General features: G+C 36.2%; 1 protein-coding gene across 11 annotated transcripts in view; it reads left to right on the top strand.

The window, feature by feature from the left end:
- KIAA0586 (KIAA0586 ortholog) overlaps positions 1 to 27061 on the top strand; it is a 136606-nt gene that overhangs the window by 18185 nt on the left and 91360 nt on the right. For all 11 annotated transcript variants that reach the window (XR_011465639.1, XR_011465637.1, XR_011465636.1 and 8 more), the window contains 11 exons: positions 902 to 1069; positions 2675 to 2798; positions 7667 to 7796; positions 8386 to 8600; positions 9020 to 9092; positions 10763 to 10990; positions 11917 to 12091; positions 14323 to 14517; positions 17254 to 17441; positions 19206 to 19316; positions 20959 to 21039. Coding sequence is in view for 3 of the 11 variants with exons in the window: in XM_070377768.1 (XP_070233869.1) it covers positions 902 to 1069; positions 2675 to 2798; positions 7667 to 7796; positions 8386 to 8600; positions 9020 to 9092; positions 10763 to 10990; positions 11917 to 12091; positions 14323 to 14517; positions 17254 to 17441; positions 19206 to 19316; positions 20959 to 21039 (1688 nt within the window). In the remaining 8 variants the exon portion in view is untranslated. The remainder of the gene's footprint in view (positions 1 to 901; positions 1070 to 2674; positions 2799 to 7666; positions 7797 to 8385; positions 8601 to 9019; positions 9093 to 10762; positions 10991 to 11916; positions 12092 to 14322; positions 14518 to 17253; positions 17442 to 19205; positions 19317 to 20958; positions 21040 to 27061) is intronic.

Genomic DNA, 27061 nt, shown 5'->3' with positions numbered 1-27061 from the left:
ATGTCTCCCACAAATGTGTGGATCTTAAACTTCTGTGAAGTAATGTGAGTCATTTTTTAAGTTGTAAAGGGAGGAAAATGAAGAAAGAAAGTTTATGACTGTCTGCTCTAGGTCACCTGGCTTGAGAGTTGGGAGTGTCAGAGCTGCAGCAGGAACTCAGGTTTCCCTGCTCACTGTTTATAGTTGTCAGTTTGTGGGCTTTCCTGGTGGCTCAGTGGTAAAGGATGGCTCAGTGGTAAAGAGTCACCTACCAGTGAAGAGACAAGTGTTGGACCCCTGGGTCAGCTGAACAATAGCAACAATGTGTTTTGTGCTCACTAAAGTGGGATCTCTAGATCCAAGTGTATAAAAATTTTAAGACTTGCTATACTTAGTACTGGGCTTCCCTGGTGGCTCAGCTAGTACAGAATCTGCCTGCAATGTGGGAGACCTGGGTCAATCCCTGGGTTGGGAAGATCCCCTGGAGGAGGGCATGGCAACCCGCTCCAGTATTCTTGCCTGGAGAATCCCGTGGACAGAGGAGCCTGGCAGGCTACAGTCTATGGAGTCACAAAGAGTCAGACACGACTGAACAACTAAGCACACGTACTTAGTACTTAGTACCAGATGGCCTTCTCAGTTTTCATTGCCATGAGCAGTGTCTGGCTTTGCCATTTTCATCACAACTTAAATAGCACTGAATATTGTCATATTTTTTTCTTATTAGGTTTAAGTATAAAGTATTTATAGTTTATATTTTGATTTCTAGTGAGGATGAAGTTATTTCTATATATTTGTTAATAACTTGAGTATCCTATAGAATTTTGGTTTTATTTTTAAAACATGGGGAAGAGTAATGTTATAATTTAAATTTTTTTTAAAAGTAAGTTAAATTTATTATTTTCTTAATTTTCTGTTGAAGCACCTTCAAGAGAGGTTGAAGATAGAAGTTTTGATAAACAGAGATCTCCGTTGGAGACACCAGCACCTCGCAGATTTGCTCCTGTTCCTGTTTCAAAGGATGATAAAATATCAAAGAGGGAAAATCCTATAGAAGAAAAAGAAAATATGGAGCTTTCATGTCATGCAGGTAATAAAGCAATTATGATTAGCACACACTACTTTTATTAGGGGCTTTCCTGGTGACTCTGTCACCGTGCTGTGCTCGGTCGTGTCCAACACTTTGCAACCCCATGGACTGTAGCCCACCAGGCTTCTCTGTTCATGGAATTTTCCAGGCAGATTACTTGAGTAGGGTTGCCATTTCCTACTCCAGGGATCTTCCCGACCCAGGGATTGAACCTGCATCTCTGGTGTCTGCTGTGTTGGCAAGCAGATTCTTTACCAGGAAGTCAGCCTGCCAATGTAGGAGACATAGGTTTGCTATCTGGGTCAGGAAGAGCCCCTGGAGAAGGAAATGGCAACCCACTCCAGTATTCTTGTCTGGGAAATCCCATGGACAGAGGAGCCTGGTGGCCTGTAGTCCATGGGGTTGCAAAAGAATTGAACACGTCTAAGCGATTAAACAACAAAAGCAACAACTTTTGTTAGACCTATCTCAAGTTAGGAACAGATTTCCACATTTAGGATTTATAATTCCCTCATGTGGACTTCCCAGATGGCTCAGTGGTAAAGAATCTGCCTGCCAGGCTGGAGACAAGAATTTAATTCCTGGGTCAGGAAGATCCACTAGAGAAGGAAAGAGTAACCCTAACCCACTCCAGTATTCTTGCCTGGGAAATCCTATGAACAGAGGAGACTGGTAGGCGACAGTCCATGGGGTCTTAGCGAGTCGGACACAACTGAGTGACTTAAAAAAAAAACAGCAAATAAACTGAAGTGGGACCTCAGTTCTTAATATTTTTCTTTAAGTGATACCAGGCAAATTAAGCTTCTTTTGATTCTCTGTAGAAGGAGTTGGAGATAAACCTTTCTAATTATTCTATCTTCTGCAAGTTATTATGTAAACCTTTAATGAAGAATGTTATTAATAAATAAAAAATAATGCATTGTTGAAAGTAAGCTGATTATCATGTTTACTTATATTATTTTTAAGTGTGAGTTTGAATAATAAAACTAAGAAATTAACATTTATTATGTTCAGTTAGAAAAATGCTAATAACCTTTATAAGTGACAAGAAATAATAATTTGTTTTAGATCCTTATAGTATTATAGTAAAAGTAAGCAGAAATGTTAAGTATAAGCTATCGTTTTTGGAATTATATAAATGTATTCAATCTTGTCCTGGACATATTTAAAGACTCTTAAGTAATTTAAAAAATATAATCTTTATTAAGTAAACCAACCTTAACCACCCAAAAAAATTGATAAGTAGTCTCATTAAAGATGAGGCTAAAAGAAAGATTCAACCAATACTAGTTAAAGAAACTGTTAAATCTCCCTTTTACTGTTTATAAAAATATTTCTGTATACAGGGCTTTCCCATGATGTTACTTCTCAATCATACTCTTTTTTCTTCTGTAATGGAAATTAATTCAGGCCTAAACTTTTACAAGTATAGTTTCTGTGAGTTATAAATATTTAGTTTTTGATGTATATGTAGTCTACCTTGTAGAGTGAAATGAGTAGATCATTACCATGTGAAACTAATTTAGTACAAATATGTGTGAGCTATTATATAAAAGAGAAATGAATTAGTACTTGAAAAATGATACTATATTTCTTGTATTGTAGGAAGTGTAGGATTCTTGGAGCAAATTCTGAATAACCATGATTCTTTGACAAGAATAAGTGAATCTTCAGACAAAACCTCACTAGCTAGGTCAAAAATGGGATGGAATCCTGAGAGGAGAAACAGGTAAAAATGAGATTGGAATACAAACTAAATTGAACAGAATTTTTTTTTTAATATTTCTAAAATTTTTTCAGGAATTTTAATGGATTTATAAGATTGCTTTTAAAAATTGTCTTAGGTTTAGTTACCATTTTTTTCTGCTAATATATCTTTCCTCTTTTCTGTAATTATACAATGTGTGTGTTTAGTTGCTCAGTCGTGTCTGACTCTTTGTGACCCCATGGACTGCAGCCTGCTAGTTTCTTCTGTCCATGGAGATTCTCCAGGCCAGAATGCTGGCTGGCGTGGGTAGCCTTTGCCTTCTTTAGGGAATCTTTCCAACCCAGGGTTTGAACCCAGGTCTCCTGCACTGTAGGCAGATTCTTTACCATCTAAGCCACCAAATGAATACATCTAATTTTTTCAAAATGTAAATTATTTACTATTCATTTCTGATTAAATGATATCTGGGATTTGCTTCAATAATAATCCATTGCAGGGTGGGGAAAACCAGGTTGGAAGTATAAATGAAATGAAGACAGCCATGAGTTAGTTATTGATGTAGGTAAATAGGGGTATATAGAGGTCATTATACTACTCTTTCTACTTTTGTGTTTGAAACTTTACATTATAAAAAGTCAAGTAAGTAGTAAAAGTCAAGGTATAGTCAGCCAATATAAATTTTTCTTGAATGTCATGAAAACTACAGTAACAAAAACTAAACAAGCTACATTTTGTGTAATCTCATAAGGAGATATTGTACAATTTTAGTCTGTTACCAGTAGTGTAATTGCTGATAAAGTAAGATTTATGTCTGTCATGTTGTTATATGTTTTTATATGTCTTAGGTCTTTTTTTTATTCCACTATTCCTCCATAGTGTCTTTTTTTTTTTTTAACATTAAATAGATATTTTCTAGTATAACATTTTAATTCCCTTATTGCTTTTTTTTTTTTTTCTAAGTTATTTTCTCAGTAGTTGCCCTAGGAACTACAATTAACATCTTAATTTAAAACAATCTAGTTCGGATTAATACCAGTTTAATTTCTATAGGATTCAGAAACTTTACTGCAATATAGATTGACTCCCTCCTCTTTCTGCCATTATTATCATACAAATTGTGTCTTTATACATTATAAGCTTGTCTCTGCAGCTTGATAATTACTGTTTTACAGAGTTGTCTTTTATATCAGATAGAAGGAGAGAGTTATAAACAAATAATTTAATACTGTCTTTTATATTTACCTATACAGTTAACTTTCACCCATACTCTTTATTTCGTGTGGATTTGAGTTAGTGCATAATGTCCTTTTATTTCACCCTAAAGGACTCTTTTTAGTATTTACTATAGGGTAGGTCTGCTAGTGATGAATGCTCTCAGTTTTATTTATCTGGAAATGTCATAATTTCTATCTTTGAAGCATAGTTTTACTGGATGCAGAATCTTTGGTAGATACTCTTGTCCTTTTACTGCTTTGAATGTATCATTTTACTACCTTCTAGATTTCATGACTTCTGATGCGAAATATACTATTAATCTTACTAAGAATACTTTGTATATAATTAATCACTTTTATCTTTAAGGATTCTCTCTTTGTCTTAGGCTTTTGACAGTTTGGTATGTCTAAATGTGGATCTTTTTGAGTTCATCCTCCTAAAATTGTGTTGATCTTCTTGGATGAGTGAATTAACATTCATGTTGGGGAATTTTTTGGCCGTTATTTTTTTACACAGTTCAATAGTACACATAACCTTTTTTTTTCTCCTTAGGCTATGTTGTCTGTTGGTATGCTTGATGGTATCTGACAGGTCTTAAGGATTTTAGTTTTTCTCATTCTTTTTTTGCTCTGTTCTTCAAACTGTGCTCAGTCGCTCAGTCACGCCCAACTCTTTGCGGCCCCATAGACTATAGCCCACCAGGCTCCTCTGTCCATGGAATTTTCCAGGCAAGAATAGTGAAGTGGGTTGCCATTTCCTACTCCAGGGCATCTTTCCGACACAGAGATCAAACCCAAGTCGCTTGCATCTCCTGCATTGTCAGGCAGATTCCTTACCACTAGCACTACCTGGGAACCCATTCCTCTCACTGGATAATCTCAATTAACCTATCTTTAAATTTGCTGATTCTTTCTCTTACCAATTTGAATATGCAGTTTAGCCTATCAGGCGAATTTTACATTTCAGTTGCTATATTTTTCAACTCCAGAATTTCTTTTTTTAAAAATAGCTTTTTTTTTTTTTTTAATTATTTATTTATTTATTTTTGGTTGCACTGGGTCTTTGTTGCTGCTCGTGGGCTTTCTCTGGTTGTGGTAAGTGGGGCCTACTCTTTGTTGCAGCACACAGGCTTCTCATTGTGTCTTCTCTTATTGCAGAGGGTGGTCTCTAGGTGTGTGGGCTCCGTAGTTGTGGCACGTGGGCTGTATGGCACGTGGGCTCTATGGCGCATGGGCTCAGTGGTTGTAGTGCATGAGCTTTAGTTGCTTCACGGCATATGGAATTTTCCCAGACCAGGAATGGAACTCATGTCCCCCACAGTGGTAGGCAGATTCTTATCCACTGTACTGCCACAGAAGTCCAGTAGTTTTCAACTTTTTTGGTATTGTTTGATGAGACTTCATTCTTATTTATTTATTTATTTTGATCTTGCTCCATGGCTTGTAGGATCTTAGTTCCCTGACCAGAGATTGAACCCAGGTCCTCAGCATGGAGTGCTAACCACTGGAAAGTATGGAGTGGTGAAAGCATGGAGTCCTAACCACTGGACCACCAGGGAATTCCCAAGACTTCATTATTATTTTTGTTGTTGTTGTTCAGTCTCTAAGTCATGTCTGACTTATTGCAACCCCATGGACTCCTGGACACCAGGCTCCGCTGTCCTTCACTATCTCCTGGAGTTGGCTCATATTTGTCCATTGAGTCAGTGTATCTAACCATCTCATCCTCTGCCACCCTCCTTCTCCTTTTGCCTTCAGTCTTTCCCAGCATGAGGGTCTTTTCCCGTGAGTTGGCTCTTTGCATCAGGTGGCTAAAGTATTGGAGCTTCAACTTCAGCATCAGTCCTTTCATTCTTTTGAAAACTGAAAGTGTTAGTTGCTCAGTTGTGTCTGACTCTTTGCAACCTCATGGACTGTAGCCTGCCAGGCTCCTTTATCCAGGGGATTTCTCAGGTAAGAGTACTGGAGTGGGTTGCCATGCTGTCCTCCAGGAGATCTTCCCAACCCAGGGACTGATACTTTTCTCTAATTATAGGTGCTGATTTATGGACTTTCTCTAGTTAAGTCCAATATTTAGGGTTCTTCAAGGATAGTTTCTACTGATATTCTTTTTCCTGTGTCTGAGCTATATTTCCTATTTCTTTGTATCTTACAACTTTTTGTTGAAAATTAGACATTTAAAATAATTTAATGGTCCAGTTCTGGAAATTAGATTCTTCCATCAACTCCCACCCTCCACCAGGGTTTGTTGTTATTGCTGGTTGTTGTTGTTCTTATTGTTGCTGTTTAATGATTTTCCTGGACTAATTCTGTTATTTTTATTCTTTCTTATGTGTAGCAAATCTCCATTTGGTTAGTTAAGTTAGCTAATGATTGGAAGATTTCCTTAACTATTTTGAATGAGTAAGTCTCGCTATCTTTGCCGAGGGGCTGTGTGTGTGTGTGTGTGTGTGTGTGTGTGTATATACGCTGGGGAACACCTTCAGTGCTCCAGCCGTTTGTAAGCCTATCTTAATCCTAACTTCCTACTCGTAAAGAGTTCATGGTCAGCCAGATGTGAAAGATTATGCCCTTCTTAGGTCATTCTTGTGCATGCATAGAGCCCTGTACATGCATGTGACCTTCTAGAGCCCTAGTAGTGTTTTGGAGCTTTTCAGACTCCACCGTGGGGACTTGCCGGGCAGTTCAGTGGTTAAGACTCCACCTTCCAGTGCAGGGGCTGTGGCTTGGACCTCTGGTCAGGGAACTAAGGTTCCACATGCCACGGGGTGTGGCCAGAAATTAAAAAAACAAACAACTCCATCGTGGACATCTCCTTCCCCAGTTTTTGCTTATTGTCCACCCTCCTGTTTGCCTCAACTGGTATGAGTCCCTCAGGCAGCTAAGATGTTAAGCAGTTGCCACCGTTTTAAAAAAATGACCCTGGGATGGGATTTCTCACTGAGTCAGATTTAAGGAGAAACCTTGTGAATATGACTTTTTTGAGGAGCTCCACACTTTTTCCACCCTTTTAGTGGCTGTGAGGCTGTCGGTTTTCACAGCTACAGTGATGATGAGGCTGTTGATTTTCAAAGCTACTCAGAGTTGGGGAAAGGCCTCTGGGAATTGAGCAATTTAAAGTATCTTAGAGTTTGCTGTTCTTGTCAGTCATTTTTGTTAAGTAAGTGTTCCTACAAGCTTTTGTTTAATTTCCACCATTTTGAAAAAGCTGATTTGACCATTTTTGCTGGTTTTTCCAGTGTTCTTTCCTGGAGAATCCCAGGGACAGGGGAGCCTGGTGGGCTGCCGTCTATGGGGTCGCACAGAGTCGAACACGACTGAAGCGACTTAGCAGCAGCAGCAGCAGCTAGTGTTTTGTTTGCTTTTATTCAGGAGTAGATTTTTAGAGGTTATTACTCTACCATTCTAGAAGTGCTTCTGCACATTAGTTTCTTCAAAGCAAAACCATTTTCTGCTCTTTTCCTACTATTCTTAAACCAATCTGGTCAGAGTAATTTTGTTCCTTGCAATTTTTGTGTTTTGTATGTTTAACCACATAATTGACTGATTCTTTGTACAATTTTAATAGGACCCATTTAGAATTCATATAACTAAGAATGTTTCAAAGATTTATATCATCAAATGTTTACTGAATTTATGGCAATTTAGAAAACTTTACTTTGAAATCTTTTTCAGCCTTGATACTATAGCCACTCAAAGATTTCCTTCCTGTGAAGAACTAGGAACAGCTAAAGTGACTGTGCAGAAGTCTGATGATATTCATGAACTTGATCAAAAGAGGAAAGAAACGAATAGCATACTCCAGGTAAAGTGTGAACAGTCTTGAAATTAATGATGAGCAAAGGTAAAAATTATGAAGAAATAAAGTTACCAAGACAAAGCAGGAGGAGGATGAAGAGCACTGAAAGACATGTGAGCCCAACTTGTTTCCCTTACAAAACTTTTCCAAAAGCCCTCTTCAGGTGATTTCTACTTCTTACTCCTTGGCTGAGAGTGAGCCACGTGGCCAGCTGTCACTCTCAAGCTTCTGTTGGAGAGGAAGGAAGGCGGAAGGGGAATGCGAATGGCCTTTGTTTATCCAGTTCACATTGTCTGCCCTGGCTACCCAGAGCCAAGGTACTCTTAATTTGTTTAGCTTTCTTCAGCAGATAGAGCTTTTATAGGCCACTGAACTACTATGGGCTTCCCAGCTCCATGCCACTGAACATTCACAGTATACATCTAAATGGAAAGAAACTTTAGTTGCCGAGTATTCTTTTATAGCTCTTCAATTTGACAAATTCATTCCTTAGACTGGTGTGGTATATGCCCCAAACTATACTAACAGCTCTTATGTGGATTAAAATATGAATATAAGTTTTACATATTGATATTCTTGCCTTTTTTCTTTTAAGTTGAAAGAATCTCAGATGTCAGGGCTTGCAGATCTTCCACAGAATTCCGTTAAGCTTCAAATAACAAATACAAGATCTGTATTGAAAGATGCTGAGAAGATTTTAAGAGGAGTACAAAATAATAAAAAAGTACTTGAAGAAAATCTGGAAGCTATAATTCGTGCAAAGGATGGAGCTGCCATGTATTCATTTATCAATGCTCTATCTAACAACAGGTAGGACAGGATGTTGGCATCCCAAGGTTTTTTATGAAACTGCCAGTTTACAGTCTCTCTTTTTTTTTCTAAGCACTTCCTTTTGCTTTAATGTGTTTTGATGTTTAGAAAAGATTCTTCATTGCCTTTGATAGTGTGGGCTTATTATAAAGTTGGAATTTGGTTATACACATGCTGCTATTATTTTTCACAGGTGTTAATTTTCTCTTTAATTTTTTTTTTCTCTTTTTCATACGAATTTACTGGAATCTACATATGCTTTGCAGGCATCCTTGAAACATTTGATGAAACTAATAACATTGGCTTTTCCTTTTCAGATGAAGGCTATTGGGCCACACAATAGATTCAAAGCTAGATAGGAGATCTGTTCTTAGGACCTTTAATGTTAATCTAAAAAAATTCTTTTTTCTCTTTTGTAGGGAGATATCAGAGAAGATTCGGATCAAAAAGACTGTAGATGACTGGATTAAAACCATTTCTGCAGAAATTCAAGTAGGTATTGAAAAGAATTAAGTGAATTCTTAAGAGATACCATTGATTCCAATTTATAAGTATCATAGCTATTCTCAAAATATTCCTTATAAGTCCACTTATAAGTCTTAATTTCACTCTATCACCCATTGTACTTATTAGTAATAAGGTCCATTTTATTCATCATGTGCTTTGTCTCATAAATTGTATTATGGCTGTTAACTGGAAAATTGTAGATAACTACTAAAATATGAGTGATTTCAAAGAAAATTTAGCAAAAGCATTTGGAAAAGAAAGTAGACGTAAAAAAGTATACTTAAGAAGACAGCAGATTTAGAAGCATTGGCTTACCAAAGTAAAAGCATCAAAGTTACTTAAAAGGAGAATACTCCACAAAAATCTCTAAGGTTACTGTGTTTAGAGAAGTCAGTTCCAGATGGAAAAATTGCCACTTTCTCACTTCCACACATCTTATGGTGTATCTACAGACATGAGTATTGCAAAAATTCAGGAGAGTTTTTTTTATTAGGTGGTCAGTAATTTAAAGGAAGTTTCTCAATATTTTATGTATTTTTAAGCAAAACTAGACAAGTTAACTCATTTTTACCTGTAGGTGCAAAGTGTTTTTTTCCTGACTGTAAGATATGTGTATATGCTTACTCAGTTGCAGCAGGGTGAAGTGTTAGTTTGGTTTCCATAGCATTAAACACTAAAATACACTTTTTTTGAGGGGGTGGGGAGGTTGTATGTGTGTGTGTTGCGTTGTTTGTTGTCTGTTTTGGGATCTTACTTTCTTGACCAGGGTTTGAATCTGGGCCCTTGACAGTGAAAGCATAGAGTCCTAACCACTGGACCACCAGGGAGCTCTCTAAAATACACTTTTAAACACTGTTGTTTTAAGAATATGTATCTCTAAATACAGTTACAGAGTTTATATTAGCTGCTATGTGATGCACCAGAAAAAAAATTGACCTAAGGGTCAAAAGACTTGGAGTTCACCTCTGGTTCTTCAGATGACTAGCAATATATGTAACTCTGTAACAGTACATTTCATGCAAAATATGCTTCTTTAAACCTTCAAGTAACTTCTACTTTATAAATATCTCAGAGCTTTATTACAAAATTTTTACTTTTTGAAAACTTTTTTTTTAATTTAATTTTTGAAGTTACTATATTCATATGGTTTAAACATCAAAAAGTATAAAAACCTCTATGATGAAAAATTGCCCTCTTATCCCTGAAGATCATCTACTGTTTCTCATTCCTCTGCTCCATAAAATAATAGTCTTTTAAATTTTTTTTTGTTTATTCTAAAAAGAATTTTTATTCATATGTGAACCAATATCATTTATTTATAAAGCTTTTAAAACTGCTAAATCATATTTCTTGTAACAGTAGGAAAAAATGGGCTTCCATGGTGCCTCAGCAGTAAAGAATCCACCTGCCAGTGCTGGGGACACAGGAGTCATGGATTTGATCCCTGGGTCAGGGAGCTCCCCTGGAGAAGGAAATGACAACCTGCTCCAGTATTCTTGCCTGGGAAATACCATGACAGAGGAGCCTGGCAGGCTACAGTCCATGGGGTTGCTAAAGAGTCAGATACAACTTAGCAGCTAAACAACAACAACTTTGGATGTGAAGTGTTACTACTTGGATAGATTTTAAGTAATTTTAATTTTGGTTATGTTAAGGATGAACTGACAAGAAAAGATTATGAACAAAAGAGATTTGATCAGAAGAATGAAAGGAACAAGAGACCTCACAACATGAATAAATATATTAAAACCAACACACAAGATAAAACTGTAAACAACTCTATAATTCTAAGAAAACATTCTCAAAAACAAAAAGAGGATCATCTTCGAAATCCACCTATAAGGAGCATGGCTGCTTCAAGCTTACAGAAAGAGAGAAAAGAAGTAAGATCCTAATCTGATTTTGTGATGTAAATGTTGCATAATTATTAAAGATATAAATAATGAAATGACTGTGAAAATATTTTAAAAATATGAATGGCTATACAAATGAAAACCGTCTTTAACTACTGATATTTAGAGTTTTGATATCTGTAATGTAGAAATTATTGCACAAAGTACACCATTCTTTTGAGTTGACATACTTATAATATTTCAGTTATACTGGATTTATCTAGAAATCATCTAGTCCAAAAATTAGATTTTTTTAGTTCATGGTATTCAAAATTGTATTTCATCTTTGCACGTGTATATGTGTATGTGTGTATTTTTGTTTGGTTAATTTTCAGTTTAATAAATGTCTGTTTAGTGCCCATTGATTGCATGGCAAGGTACTAGATGCTATGGAGGGAATTTTTTGGCTGCTCTGAGTAGTAACTTTGTTAATGCCAAACATGGATTGTTGGGCAGATTAATAAAGCATCTAATTAATTCAGTGCTTGGTGCTTAGCAGATATTCAATAAATGCTACTTTTCTGTGGCATTTACATTATGATTGAAGGTGGGATCAGAAATGTAGAAAATTATTTAAAGACTTGGTTTGTGTCATTTTACTGTACTTGAAAGTTACTACTTTCAGATGTAAAATGTGTTTAAACTTTCTTTTTGGTACTGAAAATATGCTTAGTAGTGTAAGAATCTTCATGTTTCTTGGGTAAATGATTTTTGTCTTTAATTTTCATGCTTTTGAAAACTTTAAAACTACAGTTTGGAAATTGTCTCCAGAATTTAAGAGCCATTTACTACAAAGGATTTTCCTGATCTGATCATTCTTAATATAGTATCCTAGCTGGCAAAAGGAGGTTTTAGAAAAATGAGATAAGTGTTTGATGACTATTTTGCTGAAGAGTTGAATACCTTTGTGTACTTAGGGATTTTTGAAAGCAACCACAGTGGTGCAAGACAAGGATTATATGTTACAAATCTATGGAAAACCAGTTTATCAGGGTCATCGCAGCACTCTTAAAAAAGGACCATATCTCAGATTTAATTCTCCATCTCCTAAGTCCAGACCACAGAGACCAAAAGTAATAGAACGAGTTAAAGGTATGAAACCTCATTTTTTGTGGTTATCAGTTTAATATATAAAGTTTAATTTTTGCTATTTATTTATTAATACATTCAAATTATATCATGCTTAGGGATGGAAATATTTCCTTTCAGGAATGTAGGAAAAAATAGACCAGATTTGAAATATTGGGGAGTATTAGATGGTATCTTCAGATAAACATGATAAAATTTATGAGATGATGACTCTTAAAGCAATTTCAATTATAATATAGGGAACGTAGACTATTCTTGCAGATCTTGGTCTATCATGTTCTTTATGGACAAAAAGATGAGCCGTATGCTGTACATTATCATAAAAGTGCGTATGAGCACTTTTAAAGTTCGGTTTGTTCTCAAAGATCCTTAAGTAGCAGAAGTGAAAAATTTTTTATCATGTTTATATACAAATAAAAATATCTTTATTTATCACTATATGTTTTGATTCACACATACCATTTCACTAGTATATTTAAACATAGCTCTTAGTTAAGTATTGAGTCTGTTGACTTTGGTTACATTTTGAAGTTTCTCAGCTTGTGCTTTAGCGGTCTGTAAGCCACTTTGATAATATGCCGTAACTTGTGGATCCCAATTCATTTTCCTTTCTGATCCTATCTTGTGAGTTGGTGGTTGCTTTATTTTTCCTTTCCTTTACAAAAGTTAATTGATCATATAGGGTGTCAGTTTATCTAGAAATCTTATAGATTTTATTTTAGTAGGCTTTGTGGATATTTACCCTAATGTTTCCTTGATTTATTAGAGCTTTCTATTAACTTATATTTGTGATTTGGAAACTTTTGCAAAAAATGACCCAAGGTTTTAAAATACTTTCAAATCCAAAAATCACTGTATGAATTAACTCTTAATGATAAAGTGATTGAGAACCTATGATACAGCCTCCTGTTTGGGCCTTGGTACCTGTTATTTCCCCTGCCTGGAGAGCTTTTCCCATAGGCCCTTGCATGGCTCACTCTGAGTTCTTTCAATCTCTGTTCTTAGCTGTTAGCTCAGAGGTCTATGTTGACCATCTCATCCAAAATATCATCACCTAACCCTCTCTATTCCCTTCCTCTGCATATTGCTCTTCATAGCAGTTTTCACCCTCTGATGTTGTATTTTTTATCAATTTTTTTCCTTAAGAAGTTATAAGCTACATGAGTACAGTTGGTTTATTCAATACTTGTATTCCCTTTGTCTAGAATGATGGCAAACACATTTTAAATGCTGAGAGAATATATTTTAAATAAACTTGTAAGAAAAACATTCATTCAGTTGAATGAATGAATATTTGAGAAGGCGATAAAAAAATTATAGGTGTAGTACTAAAATTTTTCTTCCTGGGATCATAAAACTATATTTACAAGTCCAGATTTATAAAACTACTCATATATTAAAACTAAAAATGTAGTAATGTCAGGTATCAATTTAGAAAAGATTTTAGTTTCTTTTCCTTTACACGTTTACTTAACTTTTGCAAGGTTTTAATAAGTATAGAATTTGATTATCTTTACATTATTTCCAAGGATAAAGTCTGGTTATTCAGAATAATGAGAGGATGAAAAAAATTTTCAATTCCAAAACTGAACTTTAACTTTTTTACACCTATTGGAAAAAATGTAAATGAGTTAAGTAATACATGCTGAATATTCTTTCAAATCGTAATCAACACTTTTTTGTAGTCATTATATCATTTCTTTGCTTTTTCTTTTTTTTTTAACTTTTTGTCTTTATTTTTTGGTTGCACTATGCAGCATGTGGGATCTTAGTTCCTGACCAGGGATTGAACCAGGTTTCCTGCATTGGAAGCCCAGAGTCTTAATAGGGAATTCCTGTAGTCATTGTATCTTTTCTATCATATTATTTGCACAGGTTGTTGCATCTATTCAGAGATTGAAAAACCACAACCTGCAGGCTACATGCCTGTTTTTATACATAAACTCTGTTGGAACATAGGGACACATTCATTTATGTATTTGTCTATGAGTGCTTTCATGCTACAATAGCAGAATTGAGATGTTGCCACTGAGACCACATGGGCCAGGAGGCTAAAATATATCCTATCTGGCCACTTAAGAAAAAGTTTGTCACTCCTTGATATATATGTTACTTGTATTTTGGGGTCTTGTAACCTTGTTACATAGAGTGAGATCTTTCTGTGAAGAAGAGTTGCTATATTTGTAGATGTTCAAACAATATTTTTAAATATCTGCCATTGATGATTATTATAGGCACTAAAGTAAAGTCTATAAGAACACAAACAGATTTTTCTGCCAGGAAACCTACAAAGGTGGATTCTAAGTTGCAACATTCTATTACTACACTGTCTCCTGGTGATCAGCAGTATTTGTTCAGCCCAAGCCGGGAAATGCCTACTTTTTCAGGTACACTGGAAGGTCATCTGATTCCTATGGCAGTACTTTTAGGTAAGACCCAACAAAATATATGGCATAAATTTTAAAATTCTATTCGGCAATAACATAACTTACAAAATGGTACTGACACAGTAGTCATGTACTTTTCCTTTATGTGTTGCTTATATTTGTGAATAGGGCTTCGGGGTATGTTTTACTTTGTCTAGTAGCAGTGTCTGAAATGATGCTATATTTTCACTCACAGGAAACATTCTTACAGTATTTTATAGTATATCGCTGTAGATGAAATTAAAATAATGTTTAGACATGTCATGAAAGTAGTGAAAGTTGCTCAGTTGTGTCCAACTCTTTGTGACCCCATGGTCTATACAGTCCATGGAATTCTCCAGGCCAGAATACTGTTGAAGTGGGTAGCCGCTCCCTTCTCCAGGGGACTCTTCCCAACCCAGGGATCAAACCCAGGTCTCCCACATTGCAGGCAGATTCTTTATCAGCTCAGCCACCAGGGAAGCCCAAGAATACTGGAGTGGGTAGCCTATCCCTTCTCCAGCAGATCTTCCTGACCCAGAAATGGAACTGGGGTCTCCTGCATTGCAGGAGAGCTACCAGGGAAGCTAGACATGTCATAAACATTCATAATAATTAAAGAATTTAAGGATTTTGATTGGTTTAATATCATCGTATCTTAGGAGAAATACATTGAATTACCTTTTATGTACTTTTGGATTAAGCTATGATAAATAAAAAGTATGTAGCTGTGTGTTTTAAGCTAAGAGTTTGTCATTAACTTATTTGAGTTCTCTCTGACCCATCATTGTAAAAGTTGAATAAATAATTTTTGATATCACCCTAGCTCTTCAAACGGAGAAGGCAATGGCAATCCACTCCAGTACTCTTGCTTGGAAAATCCCATGGATGGAGGAGCCTGGTGGGCTGCAGTCCATGGGGTCACTAAGAGTTGGACACTACTGAGTGACTTCACTTTCACTTTTCACTTTCATGCATTGGAGAAGGAAATGGCAACCCACTCCAGTGTTCTTGCCTGGAGAATCCCAGGGACGGGGGAGCCTGGTGGGCTGCCATCTATGGGGTTGCAGAGTCAGACACAACTGAAGCAACTTAGCAGCAGCAGCTCTTCAAACCTAGTTAGCTATTTTTTCTTTTAATGTCATTGAAATGCTTAATTTTGATGAATTATTGTGAATATTTATATATATAATATGAATATTTTTCACCATTAGAGAATTTTTTATTTTTGATATTATGGGTTAATGACATATCAACTTGGTAGCAGTCTGTTCAACCATGTCTTCTACTAAAATAATAAGCAATACTTATAAAGTCCTTACTGTGTACCAGGTATAGATCTAAGTACTTTATATAAATTAGCTTATTTAATCTACCCTATAAAACACATGGTAATGTACCAGTTTTTATAAATGAAGGAACTGGGGCACAGAAGAGTTTACAGATTTCTCAGAGGCCACATAGTTAGAGTGGAGTAGATAGATTAGTTAGATTCAGACCCAGGCCATGTGATTTTTAGAGTCTGTGCTTTTAGTGAGAGCACTGCTCCCTCTTTACTTTGAAATATAGGAAACAAATGGAAATTTTGAAGTGAAAGGTAACAAAAATTTTGATTGGCTATGATAGTTACCAAATAGTAGGCCTACATGATATGTACTGGTAGTCAGGCACTAGCATTTTGTTGTTGGTTTTATTTCTGTCCATTTTTGCTCTATGAAAATTTGAGAATAAAAATAATGCAACATAATGCAGTATATTTCAGTCTTGCCTTCGCCTCTTACAAACTATTATGACCTTCAGCAAATTATGTTTCTAAACATCTATTGTCCTCAACTGTAAAGTGTGGATAATATTAACACTTCATCAGATCAGATCAGATCAGTCGCTCAGTCATGTCCGACTCTTTGCGACCCCATGAATCGCAGCATGCCAGGCCCCCCTGTCCATCACCAACTCCCGGAGTTCACTCAGACTCATGTCCATTGAGTCAGTGATGCCATCCAGCCATCTCATCCTCTGTCATCCCCTTCTCCTCCTGCCCCCAATCTCTCCCAGCATCAGAGTCTTTTCCAATGAGTCAACTCTTCACATGAGGTGGCCGAAGTACTGGAATTTCAGCTTTAGCATCATTCCTTCCAAAGAAATCCCAGGGCTGATCTCCTTCAGAATGGACTGGTTGGATCTGCTTGCAGTCCAAGGGACTCTCAAGAGTCTTCTCCAACACCACAGTTCAAAAGCATCAATTCTTCGGTGCTCAGCCTTCTTCACAGTCCAACTCTCACATCCATACATGACCACTGGAAAAACCATAGCCTTGACTAGACGAACCTTTGTTGGCAAAGTAATGTCTCTGCTTTTGAATATGCTATCTAGGTTGGTCATAACTTTCCTTCCAAAGAGTAAGCATCTTTTAATTTCATGGCTGCAGTCACCATCTGCAGTGATTTTGGAGCCCAGAAAATAAAGTCTGACACTGTTTCCACTGTTCCCCATCTATTTCCCATGAAGTGGTAATTTAGATGGTGAATGTGAAGTGTTTAGTACATATGAATGCCTAGTAAATGTTGGTCACTGGGGAAAGGCTGACATGGTGAGGCTCATGACAATAGTGATGACAGAGGGAAAGATGATTGCAGAGGGAAAGGAAAGGTCGTGCTTTCCTTTCATATGAGAATTTAACCATAAAGATCTAGGTAATTTATTAGAATTTTCTCTTTATTTCTGAAATGGTTGACTCCTTTTCTCCCCTGCATTTTTTAGGACAAACCCAAAGTAATAGTGATTCCATGCCACCTGCTGGGGTAATTGTAAATAAGCCACACCCTGTAACAGTGACAACTTCAATTCCACCATCATCTCGAAAAATAGAACCTGGAGTAAAGAAACCTAACATAGCAGTTGTAGAAATGAAGTCAGAAAAAAGGGATCCTCCTCAGCTTTCTGTACAGGTATGCAGTGTGTATGACCAGAAAAGTTTAAGAAATAAAACTGTTGGCATAACTTCAATGCTTAAAATCTGTTGTATTGCTTCATGAAGACTTTGCTTTCCTGATGGATCTTTCATTCTTTAAAACTATGATATTTATGTGATATCACTATCCTTGTTCTGCATGGTTTAAGCTACCTTTTTTAAGCCAGTGACTCATATCCTGGTGACTTCATGATATTCCAAAGGGAATAATTGAACAGTATGTTATAATTAATTTTTAAAAAGGCTTAATGTGTTTATATAATTAAACTTTAACCTTTACACAAACATATATGAGGACTTGAATTAATGGGGAGAGAACTTGTATGTGAATTTTAAATATTCAGGTTGTCAATTCTTCCTAAGTTAATGTATGATTTAAGTGAAATTGTATTTTAAAAATAAAAGCCATTAATTTTTTTTTTTAACTTGAACTTTAGGATCATTTTGATATTTGAAAGAACAAAGAGTTCAGTGTTTTGATACTGGTCCCATTTAAGAAATATTCTTAGTTTTTAAAAAGAATGTAGTGTGTAATAGATACTTCATTAGTCAATGGGAAATAGGATTCTCTTAAAAGAAATGACGTATGTTATAATTGGTTAGCAGTGCGGAAATGGATCAGTTTTAGACTCTAAATTTTTACTGTATGTAGCAAATGAGTTCCAAATAGGCAATAGGCTAAAGTATAGCTACAAAATATAAGAACAAGAATTAGAAGATAAGTGCATGCGGTCCTTATCAAAACTGAAGCTAAGTCTGGATATGAGAGGAGGAAACTTAGATATGATCGAAAACAGACTTGATTCTATAAAATTTAAAACTTATATATGTAAAAAACTTCTAAATAAAAAGGGAAGTGACATACAGTGAGCACATATGAAAGGAATATGATAGGTTTATTTTTAAATATAAAAACCTCCATAAATTAGTAAGAAAACATGAGGAAATTCATATTCAAAGAATGTAAGACTATAGAATAAAAAGAGTTTATAAGATATCAAATTGAATAATTTAAATCTTGCTAGTTACCATGGTAATGCAAATTAAGATAACAATAATATATCTCCATTTTAAAATTGTTCTTGCCGAAATACTTCTGTTATCTGATTTCAGTGAAAGTTGGGTGACTGATTATGGTTTTGATGATGGAAATAGATCTCTTTTGGATTGCATTTCAGTAGCCATTACCAAGAATCTTAAATAATTATGCTTTTTGGCTCAAGAAGTTACTCTTATGTCTGACTGTATATCATAATGAAATAATTCAAAGTCAGGTAAAAACAACCCTTACATATATATGAAATTTTTTGGAGTGATATATTTCTATCTATCAAATAGTGAGTATATAAGGAATATCCTGAACGTTTACCAACAGGAAATGATAAAATAATAAAGGCATATGTACAATCATTTAAAATATAATTATGAAGTCTATATGGTAGTATAGTAAGGCATTTATGACCTGATTACAATGGAAAATCTGGAATGAAACGGTTTTAGATTTTAGCTATGCATAGTGGATAATAAAAAGATAAGGGGGATAGTAAAAATGAAGTTGTCTTAAGTAGGATTCTTTGTGTTTCCCTTTTATTTTCCAGTTTTTGTAAAATATGCTTTCATAATTTAAATTTGTTATCCATTGACTTTGCAATAAAAAGTTAAATATGTTATTGATACCTAGATTCACAGATATTTGAGTCAAAGTGATGAACTGAAAGCTGGATGTTTTATTCTGTTTTAGGTACTACCCAGTGTAGACATTGACAGCATCTCTGATGGTAGTGCTGAGGTTGGTCTGTCTCCTTCTAGTCCCAAAGAAGCATCTTCTCCTCCTCTGAGAACCTGGATACAGGTATTACTTAGGAATGTATCATATATCTTTGAATAATCTGATTATAGACTTTAACTGATATTCTGTGCAAAGTCTTCCATTATAATCTATTTTAATTATTTAGGTTTTAAGGAAAAGATTCAAAACAAATTTGAAATTGCTTATGAACTTGGAAAAAAGAGTTTGATTAAGACCTTTACATTTATCAACATTTTGAAAGTGATCATCCTTAGTGTAACTTTTTGGCAACTTAAGCTGTAAGACTCATACGTGAGGAAATAATTTCTGTCTCTTTGGAGAAGAATCTTGATTTAAATGGGAATTATATTAGTTTTCCTGAATGTGAATTTTATAATGACAATTAGAATTCATGTTTTGGGATGTTGCTTTGTCATCAAACTATTGACATGATGCAAAAATGTGCATTTCTCTCTAGTAATATTTATTTGCTGCTTGTGATTGACAGAATTAGGACTAGCACTGTAACTTTTCCTTGGGTTTCATCTGTTCTAAGCAAATTTAGTTATTAAGCATATAGGTTTTTTTTTTTTTTTTCTAGCGTGAAGGTCTTTATTTGTCCCATTGTTGAACATTGTTTTTGAGGAAAGAGTCGTCCGGGGTCGGGGTCGGGGTCGGGGTCACGGTCACAAATGGGGTTTCTCCTGGCACACCCAAGGAGTGGTGACAGGGATGAGGAAGATGGCGAGTTATTTCACGGGGCGGGGGGTCGCGCCGCCTGACGTTGGCCTGCGGTCCCCCTCGGATGGGAGTGCATTCCGCTGCCCCGTGGGTGGGGTTGTCAAGAATCCTTCCCTTTCCCCTCCCCCAACCCCCTCGCCCCGTCGTACCTCGCCCAGGGACGTCCTCGAGAAGTGTGGGCGTGTCCTGTTTTCCCGTCCGCGTCGCTGACTGAGCGGAGAAACTGCGTCCTAGGATGGGCCCGGTCTGGCAAGGAGTCCCTGCTGGTCTCTCTCGGAGTTTCTAGGCTGCGGCCGGCTCTCTGGACAGCGGGTTGGTTGTCCGGGCCTGAGCATATCGTTTTAAGGAGAGGAGGAACATCAATTTTTCACAATCAAAAATAGTGAAAATAGAATGACCCCGAATGCCATTTGTGCCTAATTTAATTTTTCATCAGTATTTTTTTTAACTAGAAGTTTATGAAAACATATATAATTTCAAATAATAACTTTTTAGACTATTAGTCATTGTGCTCCTAAGGAATTGTCTATTGTGGTTTTTGATAACTAGGTTATATATTGTGAGGCCTGGAGGCTAAATTTGTAAAATAATTGTTTTCTTTATTTTCTTATAAATTATTTGATTCTTTATCTTTTTGTGAGTTTGTGTATGTGTAAACTTATATATCCATGTAAACATTTTTCTTTAGGAGAAAAATCGCAATAATTAACTTGATCAGTTGACTTAAGTTGCTTTGTTGATGGAGTCCTTGATAGAAAAACTGATACCTAATTTTTTATAGCTGTTGAAATGATAACTTAATGACTTGAAGACTAGCTTGGATTTCATTTACTAATTACATCGTTTCTGAGCAGGATATCAACATAAAAAATAGAAGCATGTAATTATAAGCTTATGCTGTGGGTGGTATTACAGTAAATTAGGTATAATTTGCAACAAAAACTTTCTGAAAATGCTTTCTTAGGCTCCAGAATTTACGAAGGCAGATGAAGAAGAGATGAAGTTTCCAGGAATGAACTTTGATGAAGTAATTGATATTGTACAGGTAACAAAGCTTAGCAATCCTGTCAATTTATTTTTCTAGTATTTTTTCATGTGACTTGATTATCTTATTTTTTTTTAAACTTAATTTTTTTTTTTTTTTGCTGCACCATGCAACATATGAACTGCCAGGGGATTCCCCTGAGACTTTTTTTTTAAGAGCAGTTTTGGATCACAGCAAAATGAGAGAGATGTACAAAAATTATCTGTATGTTCCCTACATCCACACATGCATAGCCTCCCCCATTATCAATATATCCTAACAATTTTAATTTGTTAAAGTTGATGTATCTACACTGACACATCATATTCAAAGTATGTAGGTGACCTTATGTTGTACATTCTATGGATTTGGAAAAATGTGTTCATTGTTATACTGTTATACAGAGTATTTTCTCTGCCCCCAGGTCCTCTGTGTTCTATTTATCCTTCCCCTTACCCACCCCTGTCCCTAGCATCCATTGATACTCTTACTGTCTTTATACTTTTGTCTTTTCCAGAATGTCATATCCTTGGAATCATATAGTATGCAGCTTTCTCAGATTGGCTTCTTTCTCTCAGTAATATTTACTTAAGTTTCCTCCATATCTTTTCATGGCTTGAAAACTCATTTCTTTTTAGCACTAAGTAATATTCCATTGTCTAAATGGATCACAGTTTAGCCATTCACTTATTAAAGGACATTTTGATTGTTTACAAGTTTTGTCAATTATGAATAAAGCTGCCATAAGTATCTGTGACGTAAGTTTTTAACTCCTTTGGGTAGTTATCGAGGAGCACAATTGCTGGCTTATATGGTAAAAGTATCTTTCCATTTGTGAGAAACCACTAAACTGTCTTGTCATCCTTGCTGTACCATTTTGCATTCTCATCGACAATGAATGATAGTTCCTGCTTTTTCATATCCTTGCCAGCATATGGTATTGTCTGTATTCCAGATTTTGTCTATTCTAACAGGTGTGTAATGATATATTATTGTGTTTTAATTTGCATTTCCCTGATGGCATATGATGTGGAGCATCTTTTCAAATGCTTGTTTGCCATCTATACATCTTCAATGAGCTGTCCGAAGGTCTTTGGCCCAATTTAAAGTTTGGGTTGTTCTCTTATTATTGAGTTTTAAGAGTTTTTTGGTATATTTTGGTTAACAGTCTTTATCAGATGTGTCTTTTGCAAATATTTTCTCCTAGTCTGTAGCTTATTTTCTAATTTTCTTGACATTCTTTTCAACAGAGCAAAAATGTTTAATTTGAATGAAGTCCAGCTTATCAGTTAGTTTTTTCATGGGTTGTCCCTTTGGTCTTATATCTAAAAAGTCACCTGATGTAAAGAGCTGACTCATTTGAAAAGACCCTGATGCTGGGAAAGATTGAAGGCAGGAGGAGAAGGGGACGACAGAGGATGAGATGGTTGGATGGTATCACCGACTCAATGGACATGAGTTTGGGTAAACTCTGGGAGTTGGTGGTGGACAGGGAGGCCTGGCGTGCTGTGGTTCATGGGGTCGCAAAGAGTCGGACACGACTGAGCAACTGAACTGAACTGAACTAAAAAGTCATTGCCATACCCACAGTCAACTAGGTTATCTCTAGTTTTATAGTTTTGCATTTTAATTTTAGACCTATAATCCATTCTGAGTTAATTTTTGTGAAGGGTGTAAGCTCAGTGTCTAAATTTATTTTTTTGCCTGTGAATGTCCAGTTGTTCCAGCGCCATTTGTTGAAATGACTGTCTTTGCTCCATTGTATTGCCTTTACTTCTTTGCCATAAAATAGTTGACTGTGTTTATGTGGATCTATTTCTGGGTCCTTTGTTCTGTTCCATTGATTTGTGTGCTCTTTTGCCAGATAAAACAACTGCCTTGATTATTGTTGCTTTATAGTAAGTCTTGAAGTTAGGTGTTGTCAGTCCTCCAACTTTATTCTTCACCTTCAATATCATATTGGCTATTCAGGGTCTTCTGCTTCTCCATATAACTCTTAGAGTAAGTTTGTTGACATCTCCAAAATAACTTGTTGAGATTTTTCTTGGAATTACATTGACTCTGTAGATCAATTTGGGAAGAATTGACATCTTAATGTTATTTAGTCTTCCTCTCCATGAACGTGAAATATTTCTCCACTTAGTTTTTTATTTCATTCATTTAAATTATATAGTTTTCCTCATAGATCTTAAGGGGCTTCCCTGGTAGCTCAGAGGTTAAAGCGTCTGCCTCCAATGTGGGAGACCTGGGTTCGATCCCTGGGTCGGGAAGATCCCCTGGAGAAGGAAATGGTAACCCACTCCAGTATTCTTGCCTGGAGAATCCCATGGACAGAGAAGCCTGGCAGGCTACAGTCCACAGGGTCGTAAAGAGTTGGTCACGACTGAGCGACTTCACTTCATAGATCTTGTACATGTTTTGTAGGTTTTATACCTAAGTATTTCATTTTAAGGGAGGATGCTAATATAAATGGTATTGCATTTTTAATGTCAAATTCTACTTGTTCATTGTTGTTATATAGGAAAGTGATAGACTTGTATATGTTAACCTTGATTCCTACAACCTTACCATAATTGCTGTTTAAAAACAGGAGTCTTTTTGTTGTTTCTTTTTAGATTTTCTACATATATAATCATGTCATCTGCAAATAAAGGTAGTTGTATTTCTTCCCAATCTGTATACCTTTACTTTTCTTTTCTTGTCAGATTACATTAGCAGGGACTTCTTAGTGCAGTGTTGAAAAGGAGTGGTGAGAGGTGATGACGTTCTTGCCTTTTTTATGATGGTTGAGTATCTTTTGACCATCAGTATTATGTTATAGTGCTTTGAGAAGCTTCCTTTTACTTTGCAGTTGAGTATATTTAAAAATTATAAGGTTGTTTTTCTATAGTACAGTGTTTATGCTTTGTTGCTCAGTCCTGTCCAACTCTTTGAGACCCTCATGAACTGAAGCCCACCAGGCTCCTCTCCATGGAATTTTCCCGGCAAGAATACTGGAGTGGGTTGCCATTTCCTCTTCCAGGGAATCTTCCTGACCCAGGGATCGAAGCTGCGTCTCTTGTGTCTCCTGCATTGCAGGCAGATTCTCTACCCACTGAGCCATCAGGAAAGCTTTATCACCTAGCTGCCTCCATGGAACTTGATTGTTAGTTGTTTCCCACCTGCGTCTCATCTCTCTTGCTTCCTACTTCCTTTTCCTTTTTTATTCCCTTTGGTTTCCTTCTCTCCAGTCTGTTCCTTCTTCTGTTACATTTGTCTGTTTTAATTTCTAGATTATTGACAAAGTTACTGCTTAGTTCATATTGAGGAAAAAAGTTGGGAGGGGTCTGAGATCCAAGAGAAGAGCCCATATAGCAGGAAGAATTATAGAAATGATAGAAATGATTAAATACAAAGAGAGAAAAATTAGGAGGAAGTAAAATATTAGATTGGCACAAAACTAATTGTGGTTTTGCATTGTTAAACTTTGCCACTTGATATTGGAATACATTCTTAAATGTGGTTATGTTATACATCATTTTAATGCACATTTCTTGCTTTATATTTTTTGTTAATGAATTATTACTTGCTCTTTATATGTATTTTAGACTATTGAAATGATATTAGACAAAAAGCAAATTTGAGTGATTTTCTTATTCAAGTTCAAAATTGGTTATGAAGCAGTGGAGACAACTCACAACATCAGCAATGCATTTGGCTCCTGCTAATGAACTCCAGGAGTTGATGATGGACAGGGAGGCCTGGTGTGCTGCAGTTCTTGGGGTTGCAAAGAGTCGGACACAACTGAGCGACTGAACTGAACTTAATGAATGGTAATGAATGTAAAGTGCAGTGGAACTGCTAATGAATATAAAGGGCAGTGGTGGTTCAAGAAGTTTTGTAAAAGAGATGAGAGCCTTGAAGAGGAGGAGTGTAGTGGGCAGCCAATGGAAGTTGACAGCTAATTGAGAGTAATCATCAAAGCTGACCCTCTTACAACTACATGAGAAGTTGCCCAAGAACTCAATGTCGACCGTTCTGTGGTCATTTGGCATTTGAAGCAAATTGGAAAGGTGAAAAAGCTTGATAAGTGGTTGTTTTGTGAGCTGCCTACAAAGGAAAAAAATTCATCTTTTTGAAGTGTTCCCTTCTCTTATTCTATGCAACAGTGAACTGTTTATTGATCAGATTGTGATGTATGACGAAAATTGAATTTTATACCACCAGCAACAACCATCTCAGTGGTTAGACTGAGAAGTTCCAAAGCACTTCGCAAAGCCAAACTTGTACCAAAAAAAGTGTCATGGTCACTGTTGGGTGATCTGCTGCTGTTCTGATCCATTATAGCTCTCTGAATCCTGGCAAAACCAGTACGTCTGAGAAGTATCCTCAGCAAATTGATGAGAAGACACCAAAAACTGCAATGCCTGCAACCAGCAGTAGTCAACAGAATGGGCCCAGTTCTTCTCCACAACACCTGACCACACATCACACAACCAGTGCTTCAGAAATTGAATGAATTGGTCTAGGAAGTTTTGCCTCATCTGCCGTATTCACCTGACCTCTCCTCAACCAACAACCACTTCTTCAAGCATCTAGACAACTTTTTGCAGGGAAAATGCTTCTACAACCAGCAGGAGGCAGAAAATGCTTTTCAAGAGTTTTTTGAATATGCCAGAGAAATAAACCAACTTATTGGCAAAAATGTATTGATTATAAGGGTTTCTATTTTGATTAGTAAAGATGTGTTTGAGCCTAATTAGAATGATGTAAAGTTCAGGCCCTGAAACCACAATTACTTTTTGCACCAACCTATATAAAGGATGGGAGAAATAGAACATAGAGACTATTTGATTAATGATGTGTCAGTAGACTTTCAAGAAGACATTTGTTCGTGTTTCTTAGACTTTCAGAACTAAGACTAGCTTTGTTTATCATAAAATAAAACCTTATTTTAAATATTAAGAGATATGTAATATATTAGTTACTTGCTCACTGGTATGTTTTCTCTTGTGAGCTCCACATGAATGTCTTGAAGGCAAGAATATTATTTATCTTTATGTTCCTAATGTGTAGAAGTGACTTTAGACAGCTGTTCAATGTACAAATGAAAGAAACATTATAGAAATAGCAAAGAATTTGGACTTCAAAGAGGAGTGTGTCTACCCTTGCTCTGCCACTTAATAGCTGTGGAATTCATTTTTCAATAGGAGAATATTATTGAGTTACACTTTTTAAAGATCCTTAACTTTTTTTGAGGTACATACTGGATTATTTACAGATAAAATGATATGATATCTGTGATTTACTTCAAAATGATATGTGAAGGGGAAAGTGGATGGGGGAAGTATAGATGACATAGAGCTGGTCATGAGTTGGTAATTTTAAAGTGGGGGAACAGGTAGGTGGGATTCTTGTCATTTATATATAGTGCTATTTTTTTAGCTTTAAATGTGTATCAGATCAGATCAGATCAGTCGCTCAGTTGTGTCCGACTCTTTGCGACCCCATGAATCGCAGCACGCAAGGCCTCCCTGTCCATCACCAACTCCTGGAGTTCGCTGAGACTCACGTCCATCGAGTCAGTGATGCCATCCAGCCATCTTATCCTCTGTCGTCCCCTTCTCCTCCTGCCCCCAATCCCTCCCAGCATCAGAGTCTTTTCCAATGAGTCAACTCTTCGCATGAGGTGGCCAAAGTACTGGAGTTTCAGCTTTAGCATCATTCCTTATATTTTTCATAACAGAAAGTTTAAAAATTCCGGAAATAACACTGGATCCTGATGTGATGGCACAATTAATGTGTAAAATAACCTAACTGCATTTTTGCTGTTCAGTTGCTAAGTCATGTCCAACTCTTTGAGACCCCATGGGTCTCATAGCACACCAGGTTCCTTTGTCCTCCACTGTATGTTCCATAAGAGTAACAGCAATATTTGGAAGTATCAGTTTTACTATGATAATAAATTAATAAATATATAGGGGGAAATGTTAGTAATGTTTTATGCAGGAATAACCAAGTTCTCTAGTTTGTTTTTGACTATTTAAAATGGATATTGGGTTTT

This window comes from Bos mutus, chromosome 10, assembly GCF_027580195.1.
Source record: "Bos mutus isolate GX-2022 chromosome 10, NWIPB_WYAK_1.1, whole genome shotgun sequence".
Classification (NCBI taxonomy): domain Eukaryota; kingdom Metazoa; phylum Chordata; class Mammalia; order Artiodactyla; family Bovidae; genus Bos; species Bos mutus.
This window is presented reverse-complemented; position numbering and strand designations above follow the sequence as displayed.